We start from the raw sequence: 17,336 nt of genomic DNA on the forward strand, positions 1-17,336 counted from the left end.
ATCTTAAGTTAGACCAAAGAGCTTATGAGTGTGTGTGGTGGTGAGAAGAAAAAATCTCTTTGAGTTAGACAAACTCTTCGTGAAACAGGCCCCAGCAAAGAGATATAGAAGCTAGCAAAGAGTATAGACATGATAGGAGTTAGCGCTAGCCCTTCTAAACTCTTTGGAAGCTATACAGAGCGTATCAAAAAAAAAAAAAAAAAAAAAAAAGGTAATCCAAATTTGGAGGGCTGCCATTTCTTAATTGTCAGTTATAAAGAGCACAATGTTAGTTGTGAGGAAAGAGGATCTCTTTCTCTTTCCATAGATAACTAATTATGTTGACAAATATCATGCATGACTGACCACATCAACTTTAAAGACAACAATGACAAACTGCACTTTTTCCAAGTTTGTGTGTTATTGTGAAGGAACAATGCATGTCTGACTGCATGGATGAGATCTGTCAATGAAAGTGGTCAAAACATCAGGCCAGCCTGCACGACTGCAGATTCGTGTTTTAGGGTTTCTTTTAACGTTTTATGGTTCGTAACCATCAACATGGCCACGTTGTCGATATTCTGTCCTTCCATTAAGTCGAAACCATCAACCAGTTACTCTCTTCATATTCAAGACATGGTTTGCCACTGGGAGCTATGTGTTGAATATGAACAGAGAAAAATGGATTGTGAGGGTTCCCATCTGTGGGAGCGACCAAGTTACCGGAAGGTTGCTGGTATGGACTATAAAATGTAAGGAGAAAACCTAAACACCCACCCTAAACACAAAACCTAAACACAAACCTGCATTCGTACAGCCTGGTCTATTTGGCAACTTTCATTTACAGATGAATTCATGCAGTGAGACATGCATTGTTCCTTCATAATAACACGCAAACTTGGAAAAAAGTGCAATTTGTCATTGTTGTCTTTAAAGTCCATGTGCGCAGTCATGCCAGACAATTGTCAACATAATTAGGTATCAATGAAAAGATGAAGAGTTCCCCTTTCCTTTCAACCAACATTATGCTCTTCATAACAGACAATTAAGAAATGGCAGCCCTTAAAAGTTGGATTACCTTTTTTGATACGCTCTGTGTACAGCGCTTCTATACTCTTTGGTTAACAGGTAAGTAAATAAAAAGAAGAATTCAGCAAACTACACAAGGTAAGTGCCAAATTGTGTCTCGCCCATTCACGTACAAGAAATTACTATTACTCCCAGAAGTTCATTGACCCGCCTATGACCTTTGAACTTGTGGTGACCTTCAACTCCCCAAGGGACATTTACCATCCAAATTTGGTCACAAACGGACAAAGGGATCAAAAGTTACGAGCCATAATCGAAACGCGCCATAAAAACTTACCAATGGGCCCTAAAAATTTGTTGTCCCCTTTCTGTGACCTTTGACCTTGTGATGACCTTTAATTCCCCAAGGGACATCTACTGTCCAATTTTGGTCACAAACAGACATAGGGATCGAAAGTTATGAGCCACAATCGAAACGCACCCTAAAAACTTAACATTGGGCCCTAAAAGTTTGTTGACCCCTGTGTGTGACCTTTGACCTTGTGATAACCTTCACTTCCCAAAGGGACATTTAGCATCCAAGTTTTGGTCACAAACGGACAAAGGGATCAAAAGTTATTAGCCATAATCAAAACACGCCCTAAAAACTTAACATTGTTCCCTAAAAGTTCGTTGACCTCTGTATGTGACCGTTGACCTTGTGATGACCTTCACCTCCCCAAGGGACATCTACCATCCAAGTTTGGTCACAAACAGACAAAGGGATCAAAAGTTATGAGCCATAATCAAAACGCGCCATAAATACTTAACATTGGGCCCTAAAAGTTCGTTGACCCCTGTCTGTGACCTTTGACCTTGTGGTAACCTTCAAGTTCCCAAGGGACATCCTACCATCTAAGTTTGGTCACAAACAGACAGATACATCAAAATTTACAAACCATAAACGAAACGCGCCCTAAAAACTTAACATTGGGCCCTAAAGTTCATTGACCTCTGCCTGTGACCTTTGACCTTGAGGTGCCCTTCATGTTTGGTAAAATGTGTAACTTTGTAAAACCACTCTTCCCTCCAAGTTTGATTGAAATTGAAATCCTCAGTAGAGAGTTATTCAAGTTTTTGTAGCGTTACGGACAGACGACGGACGGACGACGGACGGACAGACGCCGCAGGCGATCCCTTAGTCTCCCCACACCTCCGGTGGGCTCGACAATAAAAACTAGAAATGTCGCTATGGCGACTGGTATGCCTCCGCCATAATGCATGATTCTCCTAATAGGTCTAGAGTATACATGTGGACAATTTGTGATTACATTTTCACAAAATTGGCAAAATATTAAAATGACAAGTTTGTCACAAATGTGTTGAATGTTCAACTTCCTTGACCTAGGTTTAATTGGATGAATAGGAGAGCATGTATTTGGGGATTTAAGGACTTCAACTTGACTTTGACCCATTCATAGGTTTATGCATTGAGTAATTTTCAAGGTATAGAGAAAAAGTGCAATTGCTGTATTGAATAGTAAATTGTTACCATTTTCATCTGGCCTTTGACCCTAAAATTCATAAGATAATCACTGTCAGGCAGAACATGCATAAATATGTAATAAGTTTCAAGATAACTTGAGCCACTTCCGACATATGGAGGAAAAAGTTAGTTCAGCACTTTCACTTGCTCTTTGACCTTTTGACCTTTGAGGCAAAAAAAAAGGAAAAAAAAACTTTCCAGAGAATCTCTATTAGGTTATACATGCATACACCAAGTGTAAAAAAAAATAATCCTGCTGGCATTGCATAAACATGAGGGAAATAGTAAAATTTTGAAGTGTTGCCCTTGACCTTTGACCCCTGACCTTTGATCCCATGAACCCTAAATTCTCTAGATAATCACTGCCAGTCAGTACATGTATATATACTATGTTCCATGAAGATACCTTGAACAATTTCCAAGGTACGTAGAAAAAAGTGAAGTTTAAATATTTTTACTTGACCTTTTGACCTTTGACCTCATGACCCCAAACTTTCACCAGAGAATTTGAATTGGGTAATACATGTATACACTAAGTTTCACGAAAATATCTTCAGGCATTGTATAGATATGGTGGAAATAGTGAAATTTTATGTATTTGACCTTGACCTTTTGACCTTTGACCTTGAGCATGTGCACCAAAAAGTTGATACGCACAACTTCACCCCCTAATACACATACATGCCAAGTTTCATTAGGATACCTCAAAAGGTTTTTTAGTTACGCTGTCCACAAAATTCATTACGGACGGACGGACGGACGGACGGACGGACAACCCGAGAACATAATGCCTCCGGCACCACTTCGTGGCGAAGGCATAAAAATACATGTTTAGATACTGACATACTGCATTATTACTTTTGCTAACCGTTATTTTGGCAAGTTTCAAGGATCGAACAGGCATAACATATGGAGAGAAGTAGCCGATATCAAAGTTGTTTTATTTGTCTCTGTATGGTAGTTTTGTTCAATGACACTGAATACACGGATATCTATGTGTGTGCGAGCATAAGTCGTCGTAGTCTTGTACGCACAATGTATTTGTAGTACAGTGAGGTGACCACTCATCGACACCCATTGAAACCGACACCCCTTTACAAGCGCGGTCAGACTGGCAAAAGATCGAGATCACGAAGTCTTCGCGATCTTTTGTCGTGCGGTCACACCGGCTGCAGCCGAACTTACTTCTTGAAAGAAGAAAGAGCGCGCCGTCCGATGACTAGTGATTGTGACGTAACAATGCACACCTGTACAGACAATGGTCTCGCGCTTCGGAGACACCGCCCGCAAACAGGTGGTGGATTGGTCACGTGAAAAATATCGCAAAGTTTCTATTGCTAGTAGTCACACTACATTAACCAAAAGATCGAGAAGTTTGGTGGGGGTGACGGAAATATAATGAAGTTGGAGTGGGAGTGGGAAGTTTCGCGAGAAGTTTTGCGGGAATTTTGCGGTCACACTGGCAAAACTCCGAGATCTTAAATATCGCGAACTCGATTTTTTGCCAGTCTGACCGCGCCTTTATCCTTTACCATTGTGCGTAAAAAACGAACTTTCACGCATGAGACTACCCACAGTGGTTTTGCATTCTCCACTGGGGATTTGAAGATGTCTTAATGTAAAACCCGATAATAAACAAGATCAACAGCAACACAATGATATCGTAGATTATAAAAAAAATGGCACATAGGAAAAGCATTACGTGCATTTCACTCGATCGTATTGTCACAATAAAGGGTAGGAGTTTTGGTTTCAAAATTACGGCGCAATCAACGTACCGAGTGCGTCAAATTAACAATCCACGCGTTCGAGGCAGTTATCTTCATGTGTCTTGGAGCATGTACCGCAAATCGCATGTTCAGTGCGCGCTTGTGAATTCAGAGTATTTTCTTTACATCTGAGATAAATTTCAGGCAAATTATGAAATATTTTAAGTATCTATTGATAGAAACATTACGGTGTTGATGTGTCGGACACCCAACTATACAATTCAAGGATCAGGACTGCAGATCTACAAAGGTTTGGATACGTAACCAATTACGGTGGAATTATGGTGGTGGTTAGCCGAGTTACGAAGGATCGAAAATGAACCAGAGAGATGTACGTGTAGGCACAATGTTGTACATGATAGAAAGATAAGCCTACAGCTTGATAGATGAGTCCTAAGGTGAAGCATTCCTTCCTTTGAAGAATTCCAGTTGTGTTTTACAACCATGAACATATATTTGGAGCAAGCCAGGGTGTAAGGTACCATAGCTACGACTGACGTATCATAGACGTTGCTGTTTTTAAGTGGGATAGAGGTTGTTGGTTTATGAAAGACGTGAAGACTCGGCAGTATATGTGCCTACTGTTCAGACTGGCATTTTTTATATGTTGTGCCTGCTTTTATGGTAGGGCCTACTGTATTGTATATTATGTATGATATTAGCTTGTGTGGAATTTTGACATTTAAGGCTCCTATAGTTGTGTTGGTTATCGTGTATTCGGCAAAGGAGATAAAAATAAGGTTCAGACGTTCTCTGTTTGCAGAAAATATCATGTCCCAGCTGTAGGAATATTGTTCATCATTGCCATAAATGTCAGTTATGACTTGAAAATTACCACACAATCCACTATACCTCAACACCCCCTCGCCCAAGGCGGCCACCTATACCTCACAAAATGATAAACGGTGGAAGTTTTTTGAAGATGGTGAACTGATCAGCATTACGAACAATGAACAAGTCTGGTGGTAGCAGGTCAAATGACAGGGAAGGATGAGGGAAATCGTAGCACCATTCCTTAGCGCAACGTGATACTTCGCGGCCACATCGAAAAACCTCACTAACAACAAACAAACGACGCTCAAAGTCAAACTGCAGAAGGTATACGCAGTCGTTTGTCATATCGACCGCAATTCTCAGATTTACACAACTAGTGCGTCTAGAAATGTAAGTTTTACACTTGATCGCATCAGATCGATCTAATATACAGATAACGTTTCCGCACTTGCGCATGTCAACAAGCACGACCGCGTTTCCTGTTGACATGATCTTCAAATCTCTCATTGACATGGTTTTTGGCAGCTTGATAGTGTAAAGGCGTTTCCCGTCGTTGGGGCTGAACACGGAAATGGAAGACCCACCGTTTTCTGCAGCAAAAATCAATCCATTTTTGTCGACGGTAACTATAAGTGGCTTCAGGTACTCGGTTTTAATCGTTTTCGCATAATTCCACTGCTGATCGTACAAATAAAGTTTACCATCAGTGGTGCCGAAGACATGTCCACCATCAGACAGAGGATTGTAGCAGACAGGCTTGAACCCAGGTGACATGGTGAACCTAGGAGTTGTTGCCATGTTATCAAGACGCCTAGTGGTTATTTGATTCAAGTGTTCGATAACCACTTCATTATTACTGATGAACCCTAGGAAACACATGGAAGAACTCCCCATGCCGAAGCATTTATCACTCACTCTAAGCCATCTCTCCCCTAACCCTTCGAGACTACCAAGAAGTTCACTTCCCCTTTTGAACTTCATTTCTGCAATTACCTCTTTCACTCTGTCCAGTGTCTCTCTGCTGAGCTCAACATTGAGGCGCTCAGTCATTTGCCGGGTGATGTCATGAAAGTCCTTCATTAGATTCTCCTGTTTGATGATCAGGCTTTCAGCTTTCATGTATCCATCCCTGATGCCGGTAGCTAACTCTTCGAGACCAGGCATGAGTTCAGTTTTGCTTGCTTTCAGTTCCCGTTCTACCCTGTCTATTTGCTCCTCAAGTAAGAACTGCTCGTTTTGGATTTTCTGGAGTTTCGTCTCCGCTTCAAATCGGGTCTGAATCAGCCTCTCGTTTCGCATTTCAGTTAACAGCCTGATCTGCTCATCATAATCTGCATTGATCTTCTCTTCCCTCTGGTCTCGATCTTTAATAATTTTTGATTTCTCGTCTTCAGCAGCAGCAAACACCTGCTCTCTAATCATCTTTAAGCGTTTTGTCGTTTGGAAAGTGTGATGTTGTATTTCCTCATCGTTTTGTTTCAGTTCCTCACTTCTAGCTTTAGCACGGCAGATGAGTTCCGCTATTTCTTCTTCTCTTTCTTTTCTCACGTCGTCAACGTCATCCCTTTTACAGTCTGTGTGGTTCGAGGTAACGGCGCACACCTGACAAATTGGATAGTCGTGAGTGATGCAGAAAAGCTCGGCTTTCCTCTCGGTGTGCTTCTGACAAGTCCATTTCACTTGGTCTGCCAATCCTTTGATGGAGTCCTGTTGTTTAATAGCACATTTAGCGCACAAGTTCTTCTGGATCTCGAGGCGATAGGAAGCTTCGACAGACATCACGTCAGAGTGACAATCATCACACGTGGTGGTATTAGCTGGAGTAAAACCAGAGGCCATGGTGAGGTTCCAATACACACGTACTCTGGCAAGAAATGAGTCACCTGTATAGTAATCAGTAAAGAATACGGAGGAAGATGAGCTAACTTACTGTTTTTATTGTATTCACGGCATTTCACGTCGCGATGTTGTTATTTTCTATATAGGGCCTACTCATTGGATTTGTCAGCACAAATGTTACATTTATTATTGTATATGTATGCGAGTGCATGTGTGTATGGCTAACCACGAGTGCAAGGACTAGTTCCCATCTTGTAAAATCCTCTCAACTTGAGACTTACTTTGACTAAATATCGTGATTTACAAAGTTTTGCTTTCGGAAATGTTGTCAGCAGGCCGTGGGATTATTATTTTTTTCTGTCAAATGGAATAAACACCATTTTTGAATTACTTTTTAGCATTACCATTCATGCACTGTAAAAACATCGGTGTTAGATTTAACACCATGGGTGTTAAATCTAACACCGATCAAACTTCATAGAGGACCACACCCACAGGTGTAGAACATTGTGACGGCGTTAAAAAAGTGTTCGCCTGGCACTTCGTGGTGTTAATTTGACACATGATCTAGAGTAAATTCAATAATGACACCGCATGGTGTTGATTTGATATTGGTGGTGTTAGTTTCAATGGTATAACACCCGTCCAGCTTCAATAGGGGACCACACCAACTGGTGTTACTGTGGTGTAAATGTATTTACAGATTTTTTCAGAAATCAAGTACTTTATCGGAAAATTCTTTATCGTCTTGTTGAAGTTCAAAATTAACAAGAAGTGCAGTAACTAAGAAACTATTCAAAAAACAATTTTAAATTTTGAAATGACACCCGGAGGTGTTAATCTAACACCATGAATGAGCACCGGAAATTTAACACCAGTTCGGTGTTTCATATTTAACACCGGACTTTTTGCAGTGTGGCTTAATATCGCAAAAGCAAACAATCAGACAAACAAAAAACTTTTGAAAGTATATGGCATGCGATCTCCTTTTGTCATATAACTATCCTATTTCCTCACTTATATTGAAGATAGTCACCGATGGCACACTTATCAGGAAATTCACTGGGTTTGCTTTCATGCCGTTTGCAGCACTGTGCATGACAGGCGTAGGCTTGCTGCATGGTCTGCGTTTGTGTGTGTGTGTGTGTGTGTGTGCGTGTGTGCGTGTGTGTGTCTTTGGGAAGGAGATAGGGTGAAAAAGAGTCTGACTTCCGGTACTGTATGCAGGCAACGCCTCAATGTAGTTTTGTTACCACACTCTGAGTTATAGTGACAAACCGGTGATTACTCTGTATTTCACATAAATTCCTGATTAACGAACTTTTGGAACAACGCAGCGATATCCTAAAGTTTGTAATCAAAGAACATGTCACTGTCGATGGACATGGTACAACTGTTTCAAAAATAATTCGCAAAGAAAATCATACATATTTTTCCATGATTTGAAATACGCGCTGGCCGAAAGTAGCGTACCGAAAACATTTCCGTATTTACTGCAAATTTGTCAAAGTGTGATAGGCATATAAAGTGTATAACAATAACTTTCTAATTTCCTCATTGTTTGATGATAGGCTAAATATCATGGGTAAAAAAAAAAGAACACTCGAGTATGAAATTCCTAAAATGTAGGCTTAACTTATATGAATCTACATATACCACATGTACATTATATAAGCCTGCTAACATCGCATGAAGTCCAAGGTAGCACACTATTTTTTTATAACAAGTCAGAATAAACGTGGCTGAATGAGTAGAAGGGTGCATGCGGCATGTATGAGGAGAAAAGTTTCTTAATTTCGATCAGGCTCGTGTAGCGGTGGGGGAGGGTTCGCATTCAAGAACTACGGCCTTTAAAATCAGACTCGTGCATGGTTTTTTTTTTTTTCTTTTTTTGCCGATGCAGAAGAATTTGCAACTGTTACAATAACATACAATACGAAACTTATGACTTGGAAATATCAGGACATATGTTAGAATTTACCCAAATTGAAAATTACAATTCTCATGTTAAAAAAGGGTGATTATATTTGACTGAGATATTTTATGACCGCCCCCCCCCCCCCCTCTTCAGGTGCATCATGCAGTTGGGTTGTGGTCTAGTTACTTTGTTTGAAATGCTTAAGAGCGTCCACTGAAAATAGAAAATAAAGGCAAATGTACACGTAATTGTTATGACGTTATTATAAATGGCAAAATGTCATATTCCGTTAAAGCAGGTAGGTCTTTAGAATACCACACACAAATAGTTTCCTGCACTCCACTTGCCTTTTAGGCCTAAATTCAAACGAAAAGTTAGGCGACTGTCTTCTAAAATAAATCAAAATATCAAAAGCAAAGTATAGAAATACACATTTCTTACCACAAGTGCAGCACCACTGACCGACTATTAGTTATTTGATCTGACTTTGTTTTCTCCCTGAATTAGTAATGGTGAAGGAAGTACATGTACAGTAATCTATAAGTATAACTGCGACCAGCCCCGGGGTTTCTTGTACAATAATAGTACATGTAATTGTTCACTAAATTCGATGGCGGATGATTATGACGGGTGGGGAATCCCCGTGCAATAGATTAAAGCCATTTCCACACTATCTTAGAGGTCTCACACGGCAGTATTCTGTGTACGAACAATGGCAAATACAAATGTTCAAAGCCCCATTCTGAAAAAAAAGAAGAAATATTTCAAGTATTCATTATATCATCTTTACGTAATATACTCTTGTCACGTTAGTCATCAAATTGGCAACGTTCTGCTCGGCGCCACGGCGCGCCTGCGCGGAGCCCCATTCGACTATAGCAACCACGGTCGGATATAGACAAGAATACTTCCGGCAAGTCTTTTCATTGAAAAAAATGTTCGCATTTTTGTCGTTACCCAACTGAAATGGTGTAACTACAGCGTTATGCCACATTTGTTTGGGTACACGTCCATTGTATATATTTTATCTCCTATGGCGACCAGGGATGACATGTCATAGCGCTTTGCATCCAGTGGAAAAGGCGCTCTATAAAATGTGATGTCTACTATTATTATTATTATTTAGAGCAGAAATCGACGCCTAATCTGTACACAGTGGCGGATGGGGGTGGGGGTGGGGGGGGGGGGGGAAACTAGGCGCCCCCCCCTTAATTTTCTTTTTTTTAACAAATGAAATAAGAGAAAAAATGCCCCCACCCCTTCAATTTTGCAAAGGCGCCTCCCCTTCACGGAATTCCTGGATCTTTCCCTGCATAAGGTACACTGTTATAAAAAGAAACAAAAAATGCCAGAATATAATGGTGTTTCTTTGTCTCAAAAATAGGTTAGCCATCACTCTTACATGACGAAAGATAAAAGAAAAATTGATAAATGACTAGACTCGTACAAAGATGGATGGTTTAACTGAGATACGATAAAACATTAGATAGCCTACATGTAGGCCTATACATTAACGCAATAACCAGGGGCGGATCCAGGAATTCTTTAAAGAGGGGGCGCGTTTACAAAATTAAAGGGGGCTCACGCACCCCTCCGCCCCCATGTTTGTTTGTTTGTTTGTTTGTTTTCATTTCTTTTGTTTCAACAAAAAAAAAAAATAAGGGGGGGGGGGGGGGGGCTTGCGCCCGGTGCGGTCCTCCCTGCATGAATCCGCCACTGATAACTGAGACTTAATTGTATATTCTGAAAATAATAATGGGTGGACATGAATAATTTTCAATATAAAATCACATGCGTTTGGGGAAAAGACGCAATATGCGTTGCCATGCAAGTTAAAATAATCCTCAATACTACACTTGAGTGGAACAGTATCGTGAGACCTTGTGAATCATGTTTAATTCTGATCCTTATGTAATTGATCGATACTTCACAAAATACCCAATTTATGGAAATTTACTTCTAGAGAGAAATGCCGGTAACCTGTCAGTAAAGCTTCCGAAAAACTAAGTGCATATTTTAGCATGGCCTAACTCCCTAATACCTATATCTTGGAATAATTTCTTGAACGATACACCCATAGATAAAAAAATCCCTTTAATCAAAATCTGAGGCTCATTTGGAATCCACGTCGATGATTCTATATGTTCCATAATTTCTAGAAATTATATAGGTGTCAATAAATACGTCAAATTTTGTATTCCAGTAAATACTCTTTTATGATTTACCTGTGCTACTACTTATACCACCATTCCACAGAGATTTTGTCTCATCGGTCACTAGTCGGAAGTGCATATCGGATCGCAGTTTGATGAATCCGACTCGTGTTTGTGGACTATCAGGTGCGTGTGTCAGACATGTCACACGTTATCCTCATCGGACGATCTTGCCTCATCTATATCACGTCAAAGAAAAAAAAAAGGCCTGTAGTAGTCAACCAACACATTAGCCTTTGCCGGATTCATTAGACTGCGATCCGATACACTTCGGCAGGGCTGGTGGCCCGGAGCGGAAAACTTGGTTTCCGACAAATGACCGATGCAGGGATGCCAAGTTCAAAAGATTTTTACGAGTGAGATTTTCATGACTCGGCATCCCGGCGAGCGAATGTGCGCCCAAGCGAGGGTGTGGGAGGGGTTCCCCCCCCCCCCCCCATGGCCTCCCACGGTGGGGAGCTTTTTCAATTTTTAGCTCTTAATGGTGTAATACTTATAAAGTGACTATTTTTTACTTATTTTGAAAGACAATCGGAAAATATACCTTCAATTGTAACTATCACTTTAATCCTTTGAGCTATGCTCCTTAATTATTATGGGCCCAAATTGCAGATTTTGCCCGATGCGTGAGAAAAATGAGTGCCATGCGTCAGATCGTGAGACGACCCCTAAATGCTTGAGTCTCACTCAGAATGCGTGAGACTTGGTAGCTCTGCCGATGAGACACTGAATTTTTGTGGAACGGTCCAGTATATATATGTCATTATAACGACGAGAATTCCGATAAAACAAAGACCTAGTAGGCCTATATTTAATCTGATGCAGCGAGCATAGCCTTTTCCCAGTCATGCTTCCATATAGTGCAATTAATGCTATGATGTCCCTTCATTAGCAAAAGCACTGATAGACTGCTCTATATGCTGGTGCCTTATACACGTGTTTTGACTTCATGTCCTGTAGTGGAACAATGGTTTCTGTACACCTCTTTCATTTCAGTAACGGCCCTTACAAGGTATGCAGGGATGCCAAGTTAAAAAAAAAAAAAAAAAAAAAAAATTATGAGTGAGATTTTCATGACTCGGCATCTCGGCATGCGAATGTGCGCGCGAGCGAGGGTGTGGGAGGGTTTTTTTTCCCCGTGGCCTCCCACGGTAGGGAGCTTTTTCAATTTTTAGCTCTTAATGGTGCGATCAGGTGCATACTTAAGTGACTATTTTGTACATATTTTGAAAGACAAAAGGGAAATTATTATATACCTTAAATTGCAACTATCACTTTTGAGCTATGCTCATTATTATAGGCCCAAGTTGCAGACTTCGCCCGATGCGTGAGAAAAATGGGTGCCATGCGTGAGATCGTGAGATATATATATGGCCCCTAAAATGCGCAGAAAGACTTGGTAGCTCTGGGTATGGGGTATATTAATAGCAAGGAAAATTGCTAGGTCTTGTACCTTCTTGTGATTTTCAATTTCCTCCTTTATTATACTTCTTGCGGTTCTAAAGAAATTGCAGTGATGTCTACTGAACTGTACGAAAGCAATTATTATAATACGGAAATATTTGAGATTATTTGCTGGAATGCTTGTCACATCAAGAAAAACATTGTCTCTTCAAATTGACTCTTATTACAAGAGTAAAGAACAATCGGTAGCAATTATAAAAACCGTACAAATGCCACAAATGTCAAATACAAATCAAATAAAGTGTGACTTCGCAGAAAGCATGAATTTATGGTGTTCTACGGAAATAATATTGGTTATAGACTCAATAATATGCAGATTTGACAAGGTGACGTTATGGTCTCACAACATTCCTGTTGGTCTTTACATTTGAATGTTTTAAATCTTACCTGTAGTCAATGATTCAACAACTCTTATGGACCATGTCACTCATAAGGTAAGCCTTTCTAACAAATAGAATAATTTGATAGGGAAGATATGATTTTTAGAGTCATGTCCAAAAGGGAGAGTTCAGTAAAGATTTGAGCACAAGCAAAATTAGGTCAATCTTGTAAGACTGTGATATGCACAAAGTGGATATGCATGTTGTCATTTGCAGTGTGTAGTGACGAGGGAAATCCCAAACTATTGTGTATTTCTGTCACATGTATTGTGATGAAAATTTCTCCACTGTGTTTGATACGTTGTATTACCCTGTGCATGTCAACTTGATGGAGTTAATCTCTCTTTAAAAGGGGTGGTATGGTTCTGAGTGGGTCAGGGCTTCTCATTTCCATCTTTTTTGTGATATAATGAGAAACAGCTTATGATGAAATATGGAAAAAGCATTTCTAAAGGAATTCAAATTCATTTGATGAAAATAAATTTTACATTTTAAATTGGCTGAAATACAGTATCCAAAAACAACAGAGGTTCTAATGAAAGGTGGGGCCAATCTTTTATTAGGACCACCTTCTTTTACTTTGCTTATGGGTATGGTACCTCAGCCATTTCAAAACCGATTTTCATCAACTAAACACTTTGAATTCCTCCTAGAATATGTTATTGTTTATGCTCTTCAATACCTGGTATTCCATATTAAGTGGTTTCTCATTATCTCAGAGGAAATTTGGAAACCTGAAACCACATCTGAAGCAAAACTTTACTACTCACCATATCTTCACTCAAATGTAACCAATCTCAATTAAAGAAGAAGAAAAGTAATCATTGTAATCATATCTCTTTAAAAACACACACACACACACACACACCCACACATACATACACAAGAAGAAAATTGCTTGCTATGACAAACATACACACATTTCAGCTGAAACTTCTTGCACACTATTTATCAAGAAGTGTCATGCATACCGTCAATGAAGATGATTGGATGACTCTACAGCACTAATGTATGTAAACATCTTACAATACAGGAAAAGCCTACCCAACAGCCGCAGTTACACAGGCAAAATTTCTCAAAGTTTAAGATCTTATAAGATTTGTCAAATAGAACTACTGGCTTCATTTGTATACATGAAAGGGATGTGCAAGAAGTTATCTACCAAGTAATGTCTTGTTGAAAGCATGTGAAGTGGTAATATATGAATATGAGTTATACAGTTATATCAGTTATATAAATGAAGAGCTTGCTCGCAAAACAAGTTAACTCCATATTCTTGTTCTAATCTGAGATATTTCCAATTAAGGCTGCTAAAAACAGAGAAATAATGAGAAAATTAGGAATGTTTTTAATCATAATTGTTTAGTCAAAAATATTGCTTGTTATGTTACAAGTGAGGTACATGTACAACTGGAAAGGTTTTATTTTGCTCTACCTGATGATGGATAAAGTTTAAAATCTCACAAATGGCACTTAACTCTTTTTGCAATCAAAGTCTCCATATAATGAGATGGGGTCAGATGCATTCAATGGATGCAGCTTTAGGTTTCAACTTTGTTTATTCACCACACTTGTGGTCTTTCTCCAGATCGACTTCCATTAGAGCTGTACAGAATTAAAAATTGAGTTGGGTCACTGGTATAATACACAGTGACTACCAGTACACGCATAAGCTGTATCAGGCAAACTAGTGTGGACTTGTAATTCTTGTAAGCCATGCAGTATGTCAATGGGTTCACAGTGTGCATAGGCAAAAACAGCACTGTAGTGCTGTACCTTCACATATCACTGGCTGTGAGTATGATATATGTACATATGTATGTATGTGTGTGTGTGTGTGTGTGTGTATATATATATATATATATATATATATATATATATATATATATATATATATATATATATATATAATAATAATAATAATAATAATACACTGTACTTGTAGACCGCGTGTTGGTACCAGTACAGAAAAGATGACGAAGTAGGGTGGTAATGCTTTTCAGTTCAACATTGCTATTTATTCAGATCAAATTTTCGATGAATAGTCGTCTTCCTCAGGGTCGACAATGACAATTCTGAAAGTGACAAGATGACTCTATTCTCTATATAATAATACATAAGTGGTAATCACAGAAATGTTTATGGCAAGATGCGCACTTTGCCTCTACTTAGATACCACACGGGTGTTGACAAAATGTTTATTTCGTTGATGGAATTACCATTTCGTTGACGAAATGTTGTCATTTCGTTAGGAAATGATCACTTTGTCAACGAAATGACCGATTTCGTAACGAAATAGGCCATGCGACACTTGGCGCTCCATACCAATTGTCCATCGTTTCAAACCATGGTTTCAATTGTACAACCTTCTTGAGTTTGGGTCATAGGTTCAGGTTTACATTAAGCCTTACCATGGCACCTGCATCCTCAAGCAAAATATCTCTCCAAAATATGTGCCCTCTTTACTTAGTAAATTGTCACTCTTGGCCCAGGTGACACAAGCCGACTTATATTTGTTTGAGCAGTGCTAATGTCATTACAAACAAAAAAGTAGCAAAGAAGCCACCTGCCATACAAATGATCACTGGAGGTAAAAGGAACTGTAGCGAAACTTGTTCATTTTTTAGACACAACAGTGTGTAAGGATTCATAATGACTATCATTCATTTGTGTACGGGCAACATGGATATATGGCATACACTATTAAATCAGTTGCCACACTGTCTTTAGTGGTCACCTCTTCACATAGGATATTTTTCTCTTTTTTTTTGGGGGGGGGGAGGGGTAGCTCTTGGTTTCCATTAGGTAGCCACCCATAATACACAGGCAACTCCTGTTATAAGAAAGTCCTTGGGACCAGGAGTTTTCTTTCGCTGTATCAAAATTTTGCAATAGCCAAACAGTATTATATGAAGTTAGATAGTGATACTTTTTGGACATGAATTTTTACTTTGTTGTATTAAGAATTCAGTAGCAACTGTATTCATTATGCAGTGCACTGATGTGCAAGATCCACAGAAGTTACAACAGTGAATAATGGAATCTGACACAATGAATATACAGTTAGCAATGACAGAAGTCCCCTTTCCCATAAAGAAGGGGGGTCTTCACATCCTGGAGAATGAAAACTTGGAGGGGAAAAAAAAACAATCTGATCCTGTTGAAGAGAAATTAAAGGGAGGAAACACATGGTTCAAAATTGTTATGGACTTTCATGGACTAGGAGAACAAGTAGGTAAGCAAAGGTATCCCAGACTGATCCCACTAAACACCCCCCCCCCCTCCCTTACCCCCACTTCAGAGAAACTGCTTCAGAGGAAATTCAGGGCTGAACTCCTGTTCCCGGGCCTCTTCACCCTGATTATAACATCCACCTCGAGTACATAAAAGGTACCAGCTTCACTACCTGCTGAGACGAGGGTGCATGTTACAAAATGTATGTGGTTGGTTCCACACTTTTTGTAGACTGGGTGAAAGTGATATTGATCCTCTTGCTTCATCCCCACAGACTGGTATTCATCCACATTTTGCCATTATCCAGTTATACCATATTACACAGAGGAAGATGGAAAAAACCCAGGAACCATTACCTGTCAGTTAGTTGTTTTGAAGAGGTACAGACATAAAGAGAAGACCTTTACTTCTGACAGAATGCCTAGTTATAAGAGAACCTGCAGATGTTGCTTGTTGGGTATGACATAACTTTTCACTGTCTACGTGATGAGTAGTGTCAAACAGTGCACTCCCGTTATAACGAAATGCTCGGGACCGGCAGTTTTCTTTCATTATAACGAAATTTCGTTATAACCGAACAAATACAATATATATCAAAATCAAGGAAACCACGTATATATCATATTCTGTTTGTTGAATACTCATCATACACTGGAAAGCTATGTAAAATGGGATGGTACCTTTTTAATTTCGTTTGAATATTACATTCAGAAGAGAACATAAAGTTGTTTGTATTGTCACACAATAAGTCGTACAGAAAATGACGCTTTAGGATTCGGTTACAGTTCGCTATTCCAAAGATTCATTTCTTACTAAAGTTCGTTACTCCGAAAGGCTCCTTATTCAGAAATTTTGCCATTCCCGGGATTCCAAAGGTTTGTTCATTATTTTGAAGCTTCGCTCTTCTGACAATTCGTTATTCCGAAAGTTCATAATTTTGATATAGATATATTGTTCGTTTACCGAAGGCTCGTTGATCGGAAAATGAAATGAGTTTCGTCATTCCGAAGGTTTGTAAATGAAAAAATTAGAAAGGTTCACTGTTCCGAAGGTTCGTTGTTCCAAAGGTTTTTTAATCCGACAATGAAATAAGGTTTGTTATTACGAAGAAGGTTTGTAAATCCAAAAAAAAAAAAAAAAAAATGAGAAAGCTTAGTTATTTCAAAGGTTTGGTTATCTTAAGACGATTATAAAGTTTGCAATTCGTAAGTT

At 39.3% G+C, this 17,336-nt stretch overlaps 1 protein-coding gene across 1 annotated transcript; it reads right to left on the minus strand.

Moving 5' to 3' along the window:
- Positions 1–976: 976 nt before the first annotated feature.
- Positions 977–9,397, minus strand: LOC139735250 (uncharacterized). Its single transcript, XM_071646005.1, has 2 exons — positions 9,275–9,397; positions 977–6,959 (listed from the first exon to the last, which is right to left on the minus strand). Exon 2 carries the CDS (start codon positions 6,913–6,915, stop codon positions 5,191–5,193), a length of 1,725 nt encoding a protein of 574 aa, XP_071502106.1. The 5' UTR covers positions 6,916–6,959; positions 9,275–9,397; the 3' UTR covers positions 977–5,190.
- Between the last annotated feature and the right edge of the window lie 7,939 nt (positions 9,398–17,336).

The sequence above is a fragment of the Diadema antillarum genome, unplaced genomic scaffold, assembly GCF_040938485.1.
Source record: "Diadema antillarum isolate AM-2024a unplaced genomic scaffold, OU_Dant_1.0 seq00000567_RagTag, whole genome shotgun sequence".
Taxonomy (NCBI): Eukaryota; Metazoa; Echinodermata; class Echinoidea; order Diadematoida; family Diadematidae; genus Diadema; species Diadema antillarum.